Source organism: Caretta caretta, chromosome 10 (genome assembly GCF_965140235.1).
Source record: "Caretta caretta isolate rCarCar2 chromosome 10, rCarCar1.hap1, whole genome shotgun sequence".
Classification (NCBI taxonomy): domain Eukaryota; kingdom Metazoa; phylum Chordata; order Testudines; family Cheloniidae; genus Caretta; species Caretta caretta.
In genome coordinates, this window is record NC_134215.1 from 75,789,858 (window position 1) to 75,808,745 (window position 18,888).

Below are 18,888 nucleotides of genomic sequence, written 5' to 3' on the forward strand. Positions count from 1 at the left end.
ATTTCTTCTTCTTTTTTTTTAATCGGGGTGTTTTATTGGTGTTTTTCAGTTAACACCTAAAATCATAAGCCCTATGCGTAGCATTTGTGCTGACTTTCTGCAGAGGGGTGAATTTCTCCACGTGGCCCAATTCTGCTGCCCTTACACTAGGTAACACTTTATGCCACAAACATTCCCACTGAAACCGATGAGACTACCTGCAGAGTACGGTACTAATGAACAGACAAAATTCACCCAAGTGCAGAGATTCACATGAGGCTTATGCACCACCTACGCCCTATTTGGGGGTGTCATAAATATAAAGGGAAGGGTAAACCCCTTTGAAATCCCTCCTGGCCAGGGGAAAGCTCCTCTCACCTGTAAAGGGTTAAGAAGCTAAAGGTAACCTCGCTGGCACCTGACCAAAATGACCAATGAGGAGACAAGATACTTTCAAAAGCTGGGAGGAGGGAGAGAAACAAAGGGTCTGTGTCTGTCTGTATGCTGCTTTTGCCAGGGACAGAACAGGAATGGAGTCTTAGAACTTTTAGTAAGTAATCTAGCTAGGTATGTGTTAGATTATGATTTCTTTAAATGGCTGAGAAAAGAATTGTGCTGAATAGAATAACTATTTCTGTCTATGTATCTTTTTTGTAACTTAAGGTTTTGCCTAGAGGGGTTCTCTATGTTTTTGAATCTAATTACCCTGTAAGATATCTACCATCCTGATTTTACAGGGGGGATTTCTTTATTTCTATTTACTTCTATTTTTTATTAAAAGCCTTCTTGTAAAAAACTGAATGCTTTTTCATTGTTCTCAGATCCAAGGGTTTGGGTCTGTGGTCACCTATGCAAATTGGTGAGGCTTTTTATCCAACATTTCCCAGGAAAGGGGGGGTGCAAGTGTTGGGAGGATTGTTCATTGTTCTTAAGATCCAAGGGTCTGGGTCTGTAGTCACCTAGGCAAATTGGTGAGGCTTTTTACCAAACCTTGTCCAGGAAGTGGGGTGCAAGGTTTTGGGAAGTATTTTGGGGGGAAGGACGCGTCCAAACAGCTCTTCCCCAGTAACCAGTATTAGTTTGGTGGTGGTAGCGGCCAGTCCAAGGACAACGGCGGGAATATTTTGTACCTTGGGAAAGTTTTGACCTAAGCTGGTAAAGATAAGCTTAGGAGGTTTTTCATGCAGGTCCCCACATCTGTACCCTAGAGTTCAGAGTGGGGGAGGAACCTTGACAGGGGGTTTTAAGTAGGAATCAATCGTACATATCTGTTGGATTGACTTGTTTAAGTGAGCAGACCAGATTCAGTCCCACCTTACTGGCTTCCCATTTCTCTTATGTACCCTGTGCTGTACAGAACACATGGGAAGACATGGTCCCTCCTCAATACTAAAGCAAAACAATTCTGCTTTCTAAAATCAGTAGGCTGGCTGTCCCAATGAACTTGAACCCCTCTCTATGCAATAGTTTTGTATATTCCTGTGACCTTCAGTTTGTTTGCTAGTATATGAACAATACTTAAGCGTAAGTACACATGTTACAACACAACAAATGCAATTATGAAATCCAGATTTCTTGAATTACACTTTAGCAGTTTTTAGGAACAGTATAAATTACGTTTCTCCCTGTGTAGACGACTCAAAGTCCTCCTTCAATGGCAGAGACTCCTGATCAATTTCCTTATTGATAGCCTTTCTGACATTAATTAATAGACTTTCTTGGCAAAGGCAACCCCCTAGTGGTTTTGAATGTCTCATGGCTAATAATTCTGTCTCCTAGACTACTTCAAGCAAGGAGAGAATGGCAGATTCTGGTCAAATTTTCAATTCATGTCCACTTGCTACAGGTTGGAGCTCTCAAAAGCAGCAACTTCTTGGCAGAAGTCATCTTTTCTAAGAGGTTGTACCCTACAAGAGAACAGTACTTTAGACAAGACGTGTCCTTTATGTAGGCAACTGTTGTCTGTTGCTAACATCATGCCCTGCCCTCAAGAACTCCTTTGATGGGATCAAACTCAAAGTATTGATAACTTATTCTATCTGTGTACTGGAACTGAATCCAAGATAACTGAACCATCTTAAAACTGAAATGGTCAGATCCATCTAAATTCAATGCTTTGATCACAGAAATTATTTCCAAGTTAACAGACTGCAGCTGGGCTATTAGCAGCTGCTGTTGGGAAGATGTCCCTGTGGTGTTTTCACCTTGATTCAGAATTAGCCTGAGACCAATTGCTAGATATGACCACTGCTCTGTGGAGTTTCTCAAAGAAGAAATTATCTTGAGTGATGATTTTTTACCATAAGTTTTTGGGGCTGGGTCGAAACAATAATTACAACTGTTTGTTTGTTATAGCATTAGTTCCCTATTTAACAGACTAACTCATATATTGTTGAGTGAATTTGGTCAAGCAGCTGTTCCCTACACATGCCAAAATAAATATGTAAGAGAAGTGAGAGGAAAGCCCAATGGTCGTGCAGTAATGAATACCTTCTTGCTTCATTGATCATCTCTCTGACTGTGTAGTAACACTCAGCCCTTGCTCTTTCTGGTTTATAAAGCACAATTAAAATACAGTGCTACAATTTTCAACATTCATGTTATAATTTCATCATATTATTCAATTAAAATGTCTTATATGCAACCAAATATTTGCAAGGAGGGGTTTTTTTGTGAAGTTGATAAAAGGGTCACTTATCACATGGTAATTTCAATTCAGGAAGTACTTGCCGATGGATCCTTCTGAAAAAAATATTAAAAGGTAATTATCTAGAATAAATAATATTTGGTCAGATGAGCATTTCCCATTGATTTTATATCCTGTATGGTTCTAATTACATTTATTCAAGCCCCGTAATTCTTAATTATTATACATGGTATTTTTTCATGTGTGATTGTCCATTTTTATAATGCAATCTTGTTTTAATTAATTTATACCAGCAAAGAGCAAACAACTTGCAAATTTTGATCAAACTCCATAATATGCATAAGTGAAACAACTTTTCCCTGTTATCTAATACATAGAAAATGTAGCCAGCTTTTTTCTCTGTCCATATAATATGGACTATATTATAATATAGTCCATATTTTCTATGTCAGCTGTATGAAATTGCAAAATATACTTGTACATAAGTGTAACAGGGTGGCGCCAATCTCCAAGGAGGGGTATTTTTGATCAAGAAAAAGACAGAATTGAAGTTTATTTGAACAATCCAAGACAGCAAATCATGGCCACTGGGAGCTGTGGGTGGCCGTGCAAATTTAAACAAACTGTCTGGCAGCCGCACCACCACTGCCCTAGGCCATGAGGGGGCACACAGGAGGCGGCTGTCCTGGTCACAGTAATGTATGCAGGCAAATATTCAGTGTGCATGTGCAATCAAGTATTTGCATGCACACATGGTTGGTTAAGTCCGAACTGGTCACATGCTTGTGCTAATACCTACGTGTGCACAAATAGTTCATTGTATTTGGTATCAGAAATTCAAGCTGTGTTGATCTGTTTTGATGGTGGGCTGCAAAAGTGCAAGGAAGAAAATGAGGCCCCTGAATAGATATGTGGGCAAACGGGACACCATCACAGGGCCTAATAACATCAGCCACACTATCTAAGGCTCTTTCACCTGCACATCTGCCAATGTGATATATGCCATCATGTGCGACCAATACCCCTCTGCCATGTACTTTGGGCAAACTGGACAGTCTCTACGTAAAAGAATAAATGGAACAAATCAGATGTCAAGAATTATAACATTCAAAAACCAGTCGGAGAACACTTCAATCTCTCTGGTCACTCGATTTCTGATCTCAAAGTGACTATCCTTCAACAAAAAAAAACTTCGAAAACAGACTCCAACGAGAGACTGCTGAATTGGAATTAATTTGCAAATTGGATACAATTAACTTAGGCTTGAATAGAGACTGGGAATGGTTGAGTTATTATAAAAAGTAACCTATTTCCCCTTGTTTATTCCTTCCACCCCCATTCCCCCCCCCCCCCTGCGGTTCCTCAGACGTTCTTGTTAAACCCTGGATTTGTGCTGGAAATGGCCCACCTTGATTATCATACACATTGTAAGGAGAGTGATCACTTTAGATAAGCTATTACCAGCAAGAGAGTAGGGTGGGGGGAGAGAAAACCTTTTGTAGTGATAAACACCCATTTTTTCATGGTTTGTGTATATAAAAACATCTTCTGTATTTTCCACAGTATACATCCAATGAAGTGAGCTGTAGCTCACGAAAGCTCATGCTCAAATAAATTGGTTAGTCTCTAAGGTGCCACAAGTACTCCTTTTCTTCCTGCTAGTAATGTGATCATCAGGGGAAGTTCTCAGACAAATTCTCAGTCTGATTCCCATCTAGGCATCTCGAATGTTCCTCATTTTGCAGTGCCCTCTTCATTTGTGTGGGAAAATTGAGTGTTCCCCCATTCCTCCTCCCTATATTCCTGCTCTTCATTGGCTGCCCAGTCTCTCCCATGGCAGTGTATCTGGTTTTGTGGAAGAAAGAGCCTGAGGTTATACTGGTGGAGAGTAGCCAGTCATGAGGATACTGTGAAACTATTGGGAGAATGTATATTCAGTACCAAATTTGAGCAAATAATCCACTGCAAATAACTTAGTTAACCTATTTTTATCTTCTTTTTTTTTTCTGCTCATGAGCAGCAGTGAATAATTTTGATATACTTGGTCCTGATGGTGTTTGAACAGTTAGTTGCAACTTACAAGCACTATATTCAAAATTTGAGCTTTATAGGTTAACTAACTCTTAGAACCAAGTTTCTGGTGCAAGTATTCATGGTTTCAGATGCAAAATTCACCTGCACTGAAAATTCTCCAACATTTGTTTGCTGGGATAATCTCAGAGAGCAAAGACAAAAAGGTGTGTGAACACAGGCAACGCAAGCCTTGCTTAGAAAATCCAAAGGAATATCTGTGGGTAATTTTAGTAGTATTGCCCCAGGAACAGCGAACTGCAGCCACTGGGAGCTGCGGGCGGCCTTGCAAATGTAAACAAACTGTCTGGAGGCCTATCAGCGGATTACCGTGACGGGCCGCAAGCGGCCCATGGGCCACAGGTTGCCCACCACTGCGATAAAGCCCAAATATAGGGCAAAGCTCCAGGTCGTGCACATTTACTACAAAGAGGAAATCCCACACAGTGTCTGGGTTTTGGTGGTAATAAGAGGAGTGCTAGGAATGAGAACATAACAGACTTTTAGCGCCCTAAAATCTCCCGGATTGGCTTCAGTATCTTCTGGGAGATTCCCAGCGAAACCAGGAGGGTTGGCAGGTCTCCAAAAACCGGGCACCTGGCAACCCTAGGCACCCGGACACAGAAGTCCAAAACCAGACTGTCTGGATAAAACCCGGATGGGCGTCAACCCTAGCTGAACAGTGAGCCAGTGGTTTCCAAAACCACCCCCGAGGATGCCAAGGTCTCTCTATTGCATATGGGGCAGGCCCTGCTGCCCTCCAGACATTCAGGAGCTTGACCTGCATGTTCCAGCCTCCCCGCCCCCCCTTGAGGCACCGTCGTGACCACACCGCACGAGCTGCAGGGAAGCCCTGGCAAAAGCCTTTCCCTGAGTGCCCCACCCCCTATCTTAGCTCCGCCCCCTCGCCTTCCCCCCTTCCATCCTGTTTACCCACAGCCTGGGCACATGGTAGATGTGCCTTCTGATTGGCCGCGCTGCCGCCTGTCCTCCAATCAAAGCTTTGTTCACGCGGCACTGCTGCCACCCTATTGGCCAAACATGAGTGATCACGCTGGGTGACGCATTCGAGGCGCGTGCTGGGAAAAGGCCCCTGACTGAACAGGGAGGCGGCAAATAGTGGACCAGGGAGACCGAAGGTGACCAATAAGACGCCGCGGTGGGTGGGACTTTCGCCAGCTAGGTGCCGGCCGAGGCGGACGGGTTTAAAGCGACCGGCGGCGGCGGCGGTTGGTTTCCCCGGCAGCCGTGGGGCGATGGCGGCGGAGGCGGCAGGGCCCGGCCTGGTCCCCGCGGCCGCGGGGAAGGTGAAGGAGCTGGCCCTGGTGCTCCAGGATGAGGCCCGGCGGGGCGGCTACTCGAGCGGCGACACGGTGTCGGGCCAGGTGCTGGTGGAGCTGGCGGGGCCGCTGCTTCTCCGGGCCCTGCGGCTCGAGGCCACGGGCCGGGCCTGGGCGGCCTGGAGCAAGGCGTCCGTCCAGGCCCGCGGGGCCGCGGGGCGGGGCGTCCCGGGGCCCCGGCGGGAGGCCGAAGTGCGGTATCTGGACGTCCGGCAGAGCCTCCTGCGGCAGCCCCCGGCAGGTGAGGGGCGGGCGGGCGGGGGTCCGAAGGGGTGAGCCGGGAGGGGGGAGGGGGCTCCGTAGGAGGGGTTGATGGTAATATTTTCCTGCACAAGGGGCTGGCCTCGTGGAGCCAAGCGTCCCCTCTGGTGACTTGTCTGGTTTTCTGTTGATTTGTTTCTTGTGTCTTCCTGTTCGCCTTCCCTGCTAACCCTGTTTGGGGAGCCAGCCGTGCTCTGGGGAGATGTCCAGTGCCCGTGTCACGCTCACCGTACTCTGACTTTTGCAATGGTAATGGGTTAGTTGCTATTTTCAGGTGTGTCATCAGTGCGAAACTTAGGAAGTGAGTTCCCAAAATAGGTGTGACGTTTCCTGGGTAGTTGTAGCTGGGGAGATGAGGCTCCTGAGCTGTCTTCCTGGCTCACTGTGGGATTTTAGCCAAACATTTTGCATTTCTGATCCACTTCTCTTTCAAGCTGCTAAGAAGTATCTAGTAAAATTTGAGTAAATGCATTTGTTTGAGAAATACAGATGCTTTGATTAGATTTCTAAATTAACTTTTTAACAGTTCAGAGCAATACATGGTAGCAGTCCCCTTTACCACTCCTTGAGTGTCTGTAACACTCTAGAAAATTGCCATGTGGCCTTCTCTGGGTCCATAGAAGTTGAAAAAATCCTATCTGTCGTTTGGAGGGATTTGAGGGTTAATAAACAGTAACTTACACCTGTTGAGAAACATTTTATGTGCTGTCAGCTTCTATTTGGAGAAGTCAAACTTGTCATTGACTTGTCCTCATTGATGCAATTGAAGGGGATTTGTTCAATTGTGACTGTTTGAAATGCTGTTTTTTATTAACTGTTCCAACACAAGCAGTTTTTGGGGTGTATTTGGAGCAATACACCCAAAATATACTAAAGAACATAAGAATGGCCATGCTGGGTCAGACCAAAGATCCATCTAGCCCAGGATCCTGTCTTCTGACAGTGGCCAATGCAAGGTGCCCCAGAGGGAATGAACAGAACAGGTAATCATCAAGTGATCCATCGCCTGTCCCCTATTCCCAGCTGCTGGCAAACAGAGGCTAGGGACACCATCTCTGCCCGTCCTGGCTAATAGCCATTGATCTTATCCTATATGAACTTATCTAGTTCTAAAGTGTGCCCCGTTAGCCTGAACTTTCCCTTTTTCCCTATCCCTTTCTTGTGTTCCACCTGAATCTATCCTGTTTAGCATTATATTTGTTTGATTATGTAGCCATTCAATTACATTCTTAGTTCAAAATCCACTTGAACTTAGGCATGTCAGAGTACCTTGTAAACAGTTTTTCAAATCCTCAGCAAGGAGACTCTCAGAGCAGCTGGCCTCCTTATACTGTCTTAAGGAAATTCAATTATGTACTATAGTGTTTCCTCAAGAATACAGGACCAAACTTAGAATCATAGAATATAAGGGTTGGAAGGGACCCCAGAAGGTCATCTAGTCCAACCCCCTGCTCGAAGCAGGACCAATTCCCAGTTAAATCATCATTGAAGCTTGAAAAGCTTATTTTCCTTGTTTATAGTTTGAAAAATCATTAAAACAAAGCTAAATTTGTTGCACTGCCTTTATTTGGAAATGAGACCATGCTGGATGCTTGAAAGTTGAAATATAAGGAATTTCAAACTTGTGTGGTAGGCTCTTTAATGACACAAGAACAAAGTTCTTGTATATTTAATGATATTGTATGGTATGGTTTTTGAGTGAATGGGATATTGTACACTTATTTGAGGTGATAATTGATGAGTAGTTTAAAAATAAATGTTTTTTCCAAAGCTACATTGGTTTGATTTAAAAGAATGGTTGAGTTTGGAATGAAAGGTGAGTATTGAAACAAAATAGAAATCTTTCCATGAACTGGAGGAGGGGAAAATCCAATAGAAACACTTGTTCACATGATACTGCCATGTTTGTGACTCAGCCATTGCAGCATTGTGCTAGTACATGAGAATCAAAGTAAAACTAGCATGTCTGTTTTCGTTGTCTAAGCAAAGTGAAAACTAAATATAAGGAGAAAATTAGAATTTTTAAATATTTGTCTTAATAGAACATCTTTTGTAACATACTGTAAGATTTTTTTTATATTAGTAACCTGAGTATGTATTGAATATTGAACTTTTGTGATTAACCATCTTTTACTGATAAAGTTTGGATTGCTAATTATAAAAGTGGATTAACCCCTTCCTCCCAAAAACAAGAAGAACCTTATATAAATTACTTAAGGGGAAATGTTATTAGAATGTTGCTAGAGTTAAGTGTTGAAACTTCAGTTCTACACATTTCCCTAGTTTCATTAGTTCACCAGTGAACTTGGTGAATATATGGGGTCTGAGCCGAAGCCCATTGAAGTCAGCGTGAGTCCCTTTTGCATCCAAATAAAACTCCATAAATTATATAAACTATTTTTAATATTTTGTTTAAAAAATTATAACCTCATTCGTCTACAGGTGAAGATGGCTTATTCCTGTTAGAAGCTGGAAAACATGAATTCCCATTCAGCTTTCAACTTCCACATGAGTAAGTAAAATAATATAACGCAGAATGATGATTTTGAAAGTTTTTGCTCTTGAAGAATAACTAGAGTAACTGGAGCAACTTAATCTCTTGTTTTGATTTCTTTATATCAGATTAATCAACTTTTATATGGTTATCTTGACCAGCCATCACATAGGCTTGCCTTATGTATTATCATTTCCCCAAAGGCTTAAATAGAAATCTTCCCATAACATTGGTTGGGGGGAGAGAATCCAATAGAAATATAACACTACCATATTTGACTCCATCATTGCAGCATTGTGCTAATGTATGAGAATCAAAGTAAAACTGGTGTGGTTGTTTTCGTTGTCTAAGCGGATTTAAAAGTAAATATAAGGAGTAAGGTGGTAGAGGTGTGTGTGTGTGTGAGAGAGAGATATTTAGTGTTTAAAAGTTATAAGCTTCTATGTGGAAATGTTTTTATGACTGTTTGTTTCAGACCTTTGGTGACCTCTTTTAGTGGAAAGTATGGCAGTATTCAGTACTGTGTGAAAGCAGTTCTGGAAAGGCCTGTAGTACCTGATCAAAGTGTAAAGAGAGAACTTCAGGTTATCAGCCATGTTGATGTCAACTCGCCAGCTTTATTGGTAAGAGCAATTTTTTTAAACCTGTGTTCAAGAAGTATTCATACCCAGCTGTAACCAGTTCAGTGGTACCATGGCCTGTCATTTGCTGATTTCTGAAAGCATATAAGCTCCCTTCTAAGCTCTCTATAAATAGCTGATCTTGGGTTGTGTGAATTGCAAACAGAGTGGCTTTTTTAATACCATTGATTACATCCCTGCCAGCAGGGCTGCTTTTGCCAAAAAGTTATGCAGGCTTGAAATGCATTAATAAGGCTTAATAATAATAATGCACAAGCCTAAAGTAGTTACTTTTACCAGAGCAGCTACATTCACAGGGCTGCAGTGTCCTAAACTCCAATAATAGTAGGTTGAGGAACAGTAATTACAGAAGAGTATTAATCATGCTGAGACTGTCATTTAAGCTCTGGCCATTATGCTATGTATCCTTCCATTTTGCATGTCATTTTCTAACATTAAGTGCATGAATGCAGCTGCTTCAGAGATCTTTTCCGTTATTTCTTATAACGGATTTGGCCACATTAAAGCATTGAACTTCTAATAATCACTAGAAATACTGTAGAGTAAGAAACATCAGCCTATAAGTAACAACAGAATAGGCAAGATGAAAGCTAATGAGCTAGATTCTTTTATCTAAACCCATATTATCAAAATCATATAAAATTATACCTTGCACTTTCATGATAGCAGCTAGGACCTAATGGCTATTCATTTAAATATGAATGAATGAATATCTGCTTCATAGAAATACCTAAGATAATGTTTAACGTTCCATCATAATACTGATGAGGCTAAGATGTGGGGTTTTTTATGTTAGATTATTTACTTTTCTACTAATATAGTATATCCTTCTTGTTTCATTTTTCTTTCTTTAAAATTTAGAACTTTTATGTAAATCTTTTGGCAGTGACATCTGTAACGAGCAGATCTAGTCCTTGCATTATACACAACTCTATTAATCAAAAATAGGCAATATTGTCTAATTAATGTGGATAATATTGAATATTTATGTATTTGAAAGGCACTTGCATTGTTACTATAAACTTTAAAAAAGGATTTTCAAACTTAATCATTTAAGGACACCATATGAAGAGTTGTTCAGCAGGAATCTAAAGTTGCATCATTTAAATTCATTCTGCAAAGAACCTTCTTCTAACATTGGGATTGTGCCCCTTTTAGTGTGTGTGTGTGTGTGTATGTGTGAGAAAAAGTAAAGAAGGCTGGATATGTTTTTACCCAAATCGTTGTGTTTTGCTGGAAGACTTACTTGATGTCTTCCAGCAAAGACTGCGTTTACTGTGGGCTCTCTCCTGTTTCTTTTACAAAGTCTGGTTTAATTCAAAATGTAATTATCCATTCATGTTAAATAAGTAGTTACAAACAATCTAAAACTAAAATTTCAAACAATCCAACTAAAAATCACATCTCAGTTGATTGACGTTTCATTTGTGACTTGTGATGTTGAAGTCGCAACCTGAATTTCTAATTTTAAAAAAAGCAGATTTTTTTAATTTAAAAAAAAATAACATTTTCGCTCATATCCATACATCGTAAAGAAAAGCACAGTTCATCTTCTAAGCAATAGCCTAAAATAGAGAATCCGATTTGAGCATCAGGTATCTTTTCAATGAAATTTATAGTGACTGTCCAAAATGTATCTGTTTATGTGTTGATAATGGTGGTATGAGGTTAAGGACGTGATGGTATTTGATGATACTATGCAACTTTGATTACAGAGAACAGGAATTTGGATATTTAAGACCAGATTCCACAGCTCATTGCACACAGGTGAAAGTCAATGAGACTCTGCTTGTGCTCAACAAGTTACAAGATTGGGGCCTTTCAGTGGCTCCCACACTTCATTGATTCACATACCACCATCTTAAAAATGTAGTGTTAAGTGAATGGATGGAACATCAAGCTCGCGTACCACAGTTTGGGAACCCCTAATATATAATTGTTTTTTGCATTCTATTCATAGCTGCAACTGTTCTGTAGTACATGGGGGACAGGCTGCCATAGTGCACCAAAACTGGGAGAGCAATACTTTGAATGCCATGGAGCAGTGCATCAAGGTGTCTCAAAGACTGTGTCGGGTTGTGGCTCGGTTTCATGGACTGCAGTAATACTGGCTGCTGCAAATCTTTTTAGGACTATATTAGTGACAGTGAACTAGCTAGGTAGATGCCTTGGATCCTGACTTTGAGTTATGGTAAGCTGGGATTCAATGTCAATCACCCATTTAGTTTAGTTGCATTTAGTAAGCTTACTGTAGCAATCTTTTGGAGCTTTGCACAGGTAATGTGAATTTCAGCTAACGTGACAGTCCTGCTGTGGGAGAGCTGTTGCTTTCATCACTTAGGTCTGAATTTTAATGTTTGTTTGTAGTTTAACTCGGCCCTTGCAAAATTACTATGAAAATAGACCAGCTCAGGCACAAAACGTGCTCACCCACACTTCACTGTGATTGATAGGTAAAATATAATTTACTTTTTCTTTATCTGCCAGATAGTTGCTGGTTCCAGGCTAATGGGTGAAATAAAAGCTAAACTAATTACTTTCATTTTCTTGCATAAAAATTAAATATTAACGTAAACAACCAAATACAATGATTGCCCTTCGGGGAAGATATTTTTCTCTTGGCCCTTTAAAGGCAGTGACTGTAAAACTTGGCTGTAACTTCCATGCATTAAACTTTTTCCATACAGATGAAATTCAAATTCATTGAAAATGTACGTAGGTCACTTTAATAACTTTTACATTTAATAGTTTTTATGTTGGATTCAGTTTGGATGAGTTTTTTTTAACTTGGAAATGACCACATTCTGGTTGAAGACCATGGGAAAACTCCTACAGTCTTCAATAGCACTACCAGGATTTCATCCCAAAATGGTTCTGAGCTAGATTTCAAAACTCTGTATCCATTAACTTTAATTTCACAGTGAAAATAGCTGGCAAACTTTTGCCATTTGAAATTAAAAACTTTTATTATTGTGTTTTTTGTAGATACCTGTTTTGAGAAGCCAGGAGAAGATGGTTGGCTGTTGGTTTTTCACCTCTGGTCCAGTCTCTCTGAGTGCCAAAATTGAGAGGAAGGGATATTGTAATGGTAAGAATTTTCTTCAACTCTGAAGTAAGCTTGTGAATATTACCGTAATCCTAATAATCAAGCTATTAGGTCATGTCTTCAAACACAGAAGCAGTGCAAAACCAACGCTTGTTTGTAACAACAGTTAAATGAATATTTCTCATTTAGCAGTTAGTGAAATCAGACCTGTGTAAACTTGGTTAAAAGATTACATCTGTTGGTAATGCAAATTGAAAGCTAGTGTTCTTATTCCAAAGGTGGTCTACATTTGAGATACCAGGAGTGTAAAGGACAACAGAATAAATCTGTTAGGCAGGCAGACTGTTCTGTTAGGATGGTATGTTTAGTTTTTTTCTGTAGAACTATATATTAAGAATAACCTATCGAATTTACTAATATGTCCCAATGTATCTAAGTGCTTATCGCAGGCCTTCTCGAAGTGCAAGTATTTTGCTGATATTCTTAGAGAAACACTATAATACATCTAGCAAACCAAACTTTTACAACATGTCTAGTTTATAAACATTGATAAATTTAAAAAAAAAAAGGTGTTAACTCTGGACATCAGTTTACAAAGGTAGAGTACATTAACGGGATGAACAAAACTAATATCCTACATTCATATGACTTGCAGACTTTGTAAAGTGTGTTGTCCTCAAATAATAGATGCTAGAAAACTGCACATTTATTTACAAGACTTTTCTATTTTTAGAGGAAGCCATACCGATCTATGCAGAAATTGAGAATTGTTCCTCTCGTTTGATTGTTCCAAAAGCTGCCATTTTCCAGACACAGACTTATCTAGCCAGTGGGAAGACAAAGACTTTCCGTCAGATGCTTGCCAATGTACGAGGAAACCCTATTGCTTCTGGGAGTACAGATACCTGGAATGGGAAAACTCTGAAAATCCCACCTGTAACCCCTTCCATTCTTAACTGTTGTATCATCAGAGTAGAGTATTCTTTAGCTGTAAGTAAGGTTTGTTACCAATAAACTTAGTGCTTCAAAATAATCAAGTTCAAATTATATGCTTAAGTTATGCAGTTGTGTGAATGTTTCATGTTACATCGTAAGACTTTAAAGTAAAATAAACGTTAGTATAGAGGTGGAAAACAGACTACAGATGTATCAGACTACAGACATATCAGTGACTTCACATAGACAACAGCAAGAATGGGGCACAATCTCTTTCCAACAAAGAAGACAATGTCAGATTAGGTAAAGAAGATAATTATAGTGACTGGTTGCTGTTAGTATTGGAGACCAGAGAGGAAGAAGTTTCAATTAACAAGATGGAAGGTGAGCAGGGTATGGAAGAGTTTTCTCTTTGCAGACAGCTCTCCAGTATATTATGGAGAAGGAAATAGCAAGAATGGGGCATGGCCTGCAGGCATGAGGGGCAAAGAAAGGAATTGAAGTTATTACCGGGTTATTGAAACTGAATGACAGGAATTATTGTGATGGAGGAAGTGCAGAGAATTTAGGGGGAATAATTAGTTGGGCTTTAGACGTGTAAAGTTTATCAGGGAAAAATGTGGCTCTGAAATGTGTGATTAGATGGATGGAGACAAGTCAGAAGTGGAAAGGTAAACCTGAAAGTTATTTGCATCAAGATTCTGTCAAAACTTGTTACAGAACAAGAGGAAAAGGTCATCTAGAGACAACCTTAAAACTATTCTTTTCTATGCTTTATCAAGTACTAGCTATACTTTTCTTATCTGGAATCACTAAATTTGTTGTTTTTTTAATAACTTACATAAAGGAAGTCTGCTTCTATAAACTTCAGTTCCATTGTATCTTCATGACTCCTCTCATTCTTTTGTATGTGGGTGGGGTGGGATTTGTCACACAGGTGTATATCCATATTCCTGGTGCTAACAAGTTGATGATTGAATTGCCACTGGTGATTGGCACAATTCCATGTACTGGGTTTTCAAGCAGAAACTCCAGCGCCGGCCAGTTCAGCATGGACATGAGTTGGTTGGCACTGAACATGCCAGAACACCCTGAAGGTATGTATTTTGAACTTTTCTCATCTGGATTCATGATATCTATAATAGAAGCAGAGATTGTTATGCCAGTTTAAAGCTTCAATTCTTGTAATTTGCCTTTTGAATCATTTCAGTTTATTAATACCATAAAATTGGCATACCCTATAAATTTACTGACCGGTTTCAGAGCAGACGCCATGTTAGTATCTGCAAAAAGAACATGAGTATTTGTAGCACCTTAGAGACTAACAAATTTATTAGAGCATAAGCTTTCATGGACTACAGTCCACTATATCGGATGCATAGAATGGAAGATATAGATAGATAAGCTGGAAGTTACCATACCAACTGAGAGAGGCTAATTAGTTAAGATGAGCTATTATCAGCAGGAGGAAAAAAAGCTTTCGTAGTGATAATCAAGATGACCCATTTAGACAGTTGACAATGTACTTGTGGCACCTTAGAGACTAACAAATTTATCAATTGTCTAAATGGGCCATCTTGATTATCACTACAAAAGGTTTTTTTTCTCCTGCTTATAATAGCTCATCTTAACTAATTAGCCTCTCAGTTTGTATGGTAACTTCAAACGTGTGTGTGTGTGTGTACGAACACACATGCACACATCCGATGAAGTGGGCTGTGGTCCACGAAAGCTTATGCTCTAATAAATTTTAGTCTCTAAGGTGCCACAAGTACTTCCGTTCTTTTTATGAATTTACTGTTCACCAGATGTAGTGTCATTAAAATAAAATACCTAATATTTGTAGAATTTTTCATTGTTCTATTGGGATGTAAATTTCTTAATGTTATCAGGAATTGTGATACATACACAATCTAGAAACAAGTGAATCATTCAATGAACTTATTATTTGACAGTGGCATCTCTCTTTTTTTTAAGCACCACCAAATTATGCTGATATAGTATCACAAGAAGAGTTCTCTAGACATGTTCCTGCTTACTCACAACCAGTTGACTATGAAGAACAATTATGTGGTCACATGTTTGCCTATATACAGGAGTTCCGGTTTCAGCCTCCACCTCTCTATTCAGAGGTAAATAAAACAACATGCTGCTATTAGATTTGTAAATAAGTTTCATGTCAAACTACATAAAAGGTTTAAATATTACATGAATGTATAGGAAGTAATCATTTTGATTTTTTTTTCTGTCTACAGATTGATCCACATCCTACTCATATAGAAGAGATCCAGTCTGTTTCATTCATGCTCTAAACAATATTCGAAATAGCTGTATTGTGATTAAATGGAAACCCTTATGCTTCAGCTGTTAGTAAAGCTAAAAGGAAACTGCTTTCTCGTTAAGAGCTTAAGTTCAGAAACAAAATGCAAAGGCAATTGGAGTTGGAAATCTGAGCATGTTTGGCGTGAAAAGAATCCCTTTTGGATTAGTCTGCATGGGAGATGTGGGTATCAAATGTATGTGGCTAAGTGGGAGCAGCCAAGATTCGAGGTGTGGGAAGTGTTTGAGAATATTCATAAAGAAGAGATACTACATAAAGTACAAGCAAGAGTTTTAAGTATGTATCAAAGAGGAATGAAAATGTACTTACACTTAAGAACTGCTTGGAAGAATCTGAATTAAAGTACATTTGTATCTCAAGAATATGAGAGGTAGGATAGAATTTCCAAAAGATTCTCCTGTGTTGCAGGGACTTCATTTTGCGCTGTCTGTAATCAAGAAAAGGAACACTAACTAAAAACTAGAGTTCCAGCTCTAACTCCAGCTACAAACAAACTTTTCATGGGAACATATCCTTCTAACGTCAGTCAAGTGGTACTATTTCATCATTCATGCTGAATTTAAAGTTGTCATGGATGGCAAAATATAGCTATTACTGCAATATTATGAAGGCAAGTCTTTACTGTGTGAAAGATAAACTACTTAAGAGAAAGTTGAACTTCGATAACAGCTTATGCACTATGTGGGGGTTTGTGTGTGGGGGGGGTTAAGAGATCTCAAGGGAATTATTCTTGCCTCTTGTGCTCCTATAATAATTTGTGTGTGTATCTTAAGCTTGTGGATAGCATGATAATGGGACGCAAGGCAAGGAACAGAGAATGACTTCTTGCCAGTAGCAGATATATTTATCAAAGTGAATTTATTCAAAAGCCTTTTAAGCCTACCTCTGTTTTGGATATCTATTAAGGGTCAGACTGAGTCCAAAAACATCTAAGACTCGCACTAATCTGCAAGGTTCTAAAAGGGACCCTAAATAATTTCTGCGGTTAACAAATGAAAAACAGGCAGGGGATTTGGGGAGGAGTATAAATTTAGTTTAGATCTGAAGACAAAGCAGAAAGCAAATGTATTTGGACACAATCAACCAGCAAGGGAACATTCTTCTGTAAAGGCGCACATTTTTTCCACTGGTTTCTGTGATTTTGTTCAAAGACCTAGTCTGTCATCGGAGGCTGTACTCTTCATTGTTATCCATACTCTAGTATTTTACTTGTCTAATTTTGCTTTGGTGCAATATTTTACTGTTTTCTTCCTCAGGTAACTTAGAACAGTGAGATTTTTTTTCTTGCTGCTAAGGATGAAGGTGCTGCCTGCCCTTACTGCCTTCGTCTAGAGTAGAATGTTTGCTTCCTACTAAGCATGAATTTGTAGATAATCTAACAGATGACCACACTGTCAGCAGTTCACTTGAAAAAAAGCAGCAGAAAAATGGCATTCTCAATGTGCAAATGTCCAGTTTACAGTAGTGTTAGATATATGGTTTTTTGAACTGCTAAAACCACTTTGTATCTCTGACAAAAGGGTTGTGGGTTAGAGATGCTAGTGCTTCATATGGTAGAACACTATTTTTTTGGTGATTAAAAGTAAGTGTCATTGCAACTTCTATCAAACTACAGTTTTAAGTGTTTAAATGGTTTTATTTAAAAAAAAAATCTTTAAGTGAAACAGGGATTTTTCTGCAGGCATATTTATTTTCACTTTGTCTCCATCCTTTAGTATGACTTTTTTTTTCTTTAATTTCTAGCTCTTCAGTTAACTATTGACTCACCATTGTGTATAATAGATGTGGTACTGATGCAGATACATATATTTTAAAACTGCAGTTTTTTTCATTTGCAAGTTTAACTATTGTCTTCTCTAGCAAATGCAGCTTTAACCAAAATTTGACTCCATCTTTTAGACTGTCATCTTTTAGAAGACACTTGGAGTTGTCTTAAAGTCTCAAGTTCAATATAGCTGTCTTGCCTTTTGATGGCATGCTCCATTTAGTCAATGCAGTATTTTAATTTACAGCACCTTAACAGGGAACGAACACGTGCTCGCTCGCGCTCTCTCTCCCCCCCAATGAAAATATCATTTCCATCCTAACTAAACTGATAGCCAGGCTATTGTTGTTTAACTTTCATGTTAGTAATACAGAATATTAGCCTAAAAAATACGAGGTGATTATAATGACTATAAAACCTAATGGTTGATATGTTATCTGGGTAGTATGTTGGTACAAACCTGATCATGCAAGCAAGAGTATGTGTCAATGAAAGGTAAAGAAGCATTTCTAGTTTAATTAAAAAAAAAAATCAAAATCCTTGGATTGCTTTTTGTTTGCAGGAAAACTGTGGCCTTACATTGTCGCAAAAAGATGATTTTTAAACACACAAGGATCTTTCAAGGAAAGGATGAAAGTTTGAAGGTCCAGTTCTGCTGTCTAATACCAGGTTTAGAGGGTAGAATCTGGTCCTTTGCACGATAACAAATTTAGCATGCACGTGGTTAGTTTTTAATAACTGTGAAACAGGTTTTAAAAAAAAAAACTTGCTATTCAAAACTTTAGCATACAAGGATATGATTGTATTTTGTATTTATGAGCCCTGTGGGTTCTTTTGGTTAATAAAAATGTAAAACTTATGTTGTCCTGATTATTTATAGAAATTGATTACAACTATAGTATGAAGTGAGCTTGTAGCTCATGAAAGCTTATGCTCACATAAATTTGTTAGTCTCTAAGGTGCCACACGTCCGCCTTTTCTTTTTGCAGACACAGACTAATGTGGCTGCTACTCTGAAAACTAGTTTAGTATTTTAGAACTAAGTAACATAAACCTGGTTGTGAAGTCTCTCTTTTAGAACAGATATATCTGCTCCAACATACTCAATGTTTAAGAATAGATCTGTAATCTTAAATATGCAATGGTGTATTACTGGAGAATTCTTGTCACTATTTCCCATCTCCCAAAACTACCCATATATTGTCTCTAAGAATTGGAACAGCTATATTAGTACAGCCAATTAATGCAACAACTCAATCCTGTATCTCTTACCCATAATGACTTAAGTAGAAGGATACGTTTTAGTTGAATTTTGTTGGTCTTTTCCCAGCATATTTTGAAATACCTCTGAAGTGGTACTAGCTTTTC

At 39.1% G+C, this 18,888-nt stretch overlaps 1 protein-coding gene across 2 annotated transcripts; it reads left to right on the forward strand.

The window, feature by feature from the left end:
* The first annotated feature begins 5,843 nt into the window (after positions 1 to 5,843).
* Positions 5,844 to 18,379, forward strand: ARRDC4 (arrestin domain containing 4). Of its 2 annotated transcripts, none has more exons than XM_075133201.1 (8): positions 5,844 to 6,277; positions 8,740 to 8,809; positions 9,267 to 9,414; positions 12,418 to 12,520; positions 13,275 to 13,468; positions 14,352 to 14,511; positions 15,392 to 15,546; positions 15,670 to 18,379. In XM_075133201.1, exons 1-8 carry the CDS (start codon positions 5,953 to 5,955, stop codon positions 15,724 to 15,726), a joined length of 1,212 nt encoding a protein of 403 aa, XP_074989302.1. In that variant the 5' UTR covers positions 5,844 to 5,952; the 3' UTR covers positions 15,727 to 18,379. The 2 variants fall into 2 exon arrangements, with proteins under 2 accessions (XP_074989302.1, XP_048722979.2); XM_048867022.2 differs by having other exon boundaries at positions 5,872 to 6,277; positions 13,212 to 13,468.
* Positions 18,380 to 18,888: the final 509 nt, after the last annotated feature.

Bases quoted from the DNA above. Each gene is read 5' to 3' on its own strand.
- ARRDC4 (XM_048867022.2), top strand. From the start codon at position 5,953: ATGGCGGCGGAGGCGGCAGGGCCCGGCCTGGTCCCCGCGGCCGCGGGG. The intron at 12,521-13,211 runs GTAAGAATTTTC...TTCTATTTTTAG, and splicing joins GAGGAAGGGATATTGTAATG to AGGAAGCCATACCGATCTAT. The intron at 15,547-15,669 runs GTAAATAAAACA...TTCTGTCTACAG, and splicing joins CTCCACCTCTCTATTCAGAG to ATTGATCCACATCCTACTCA.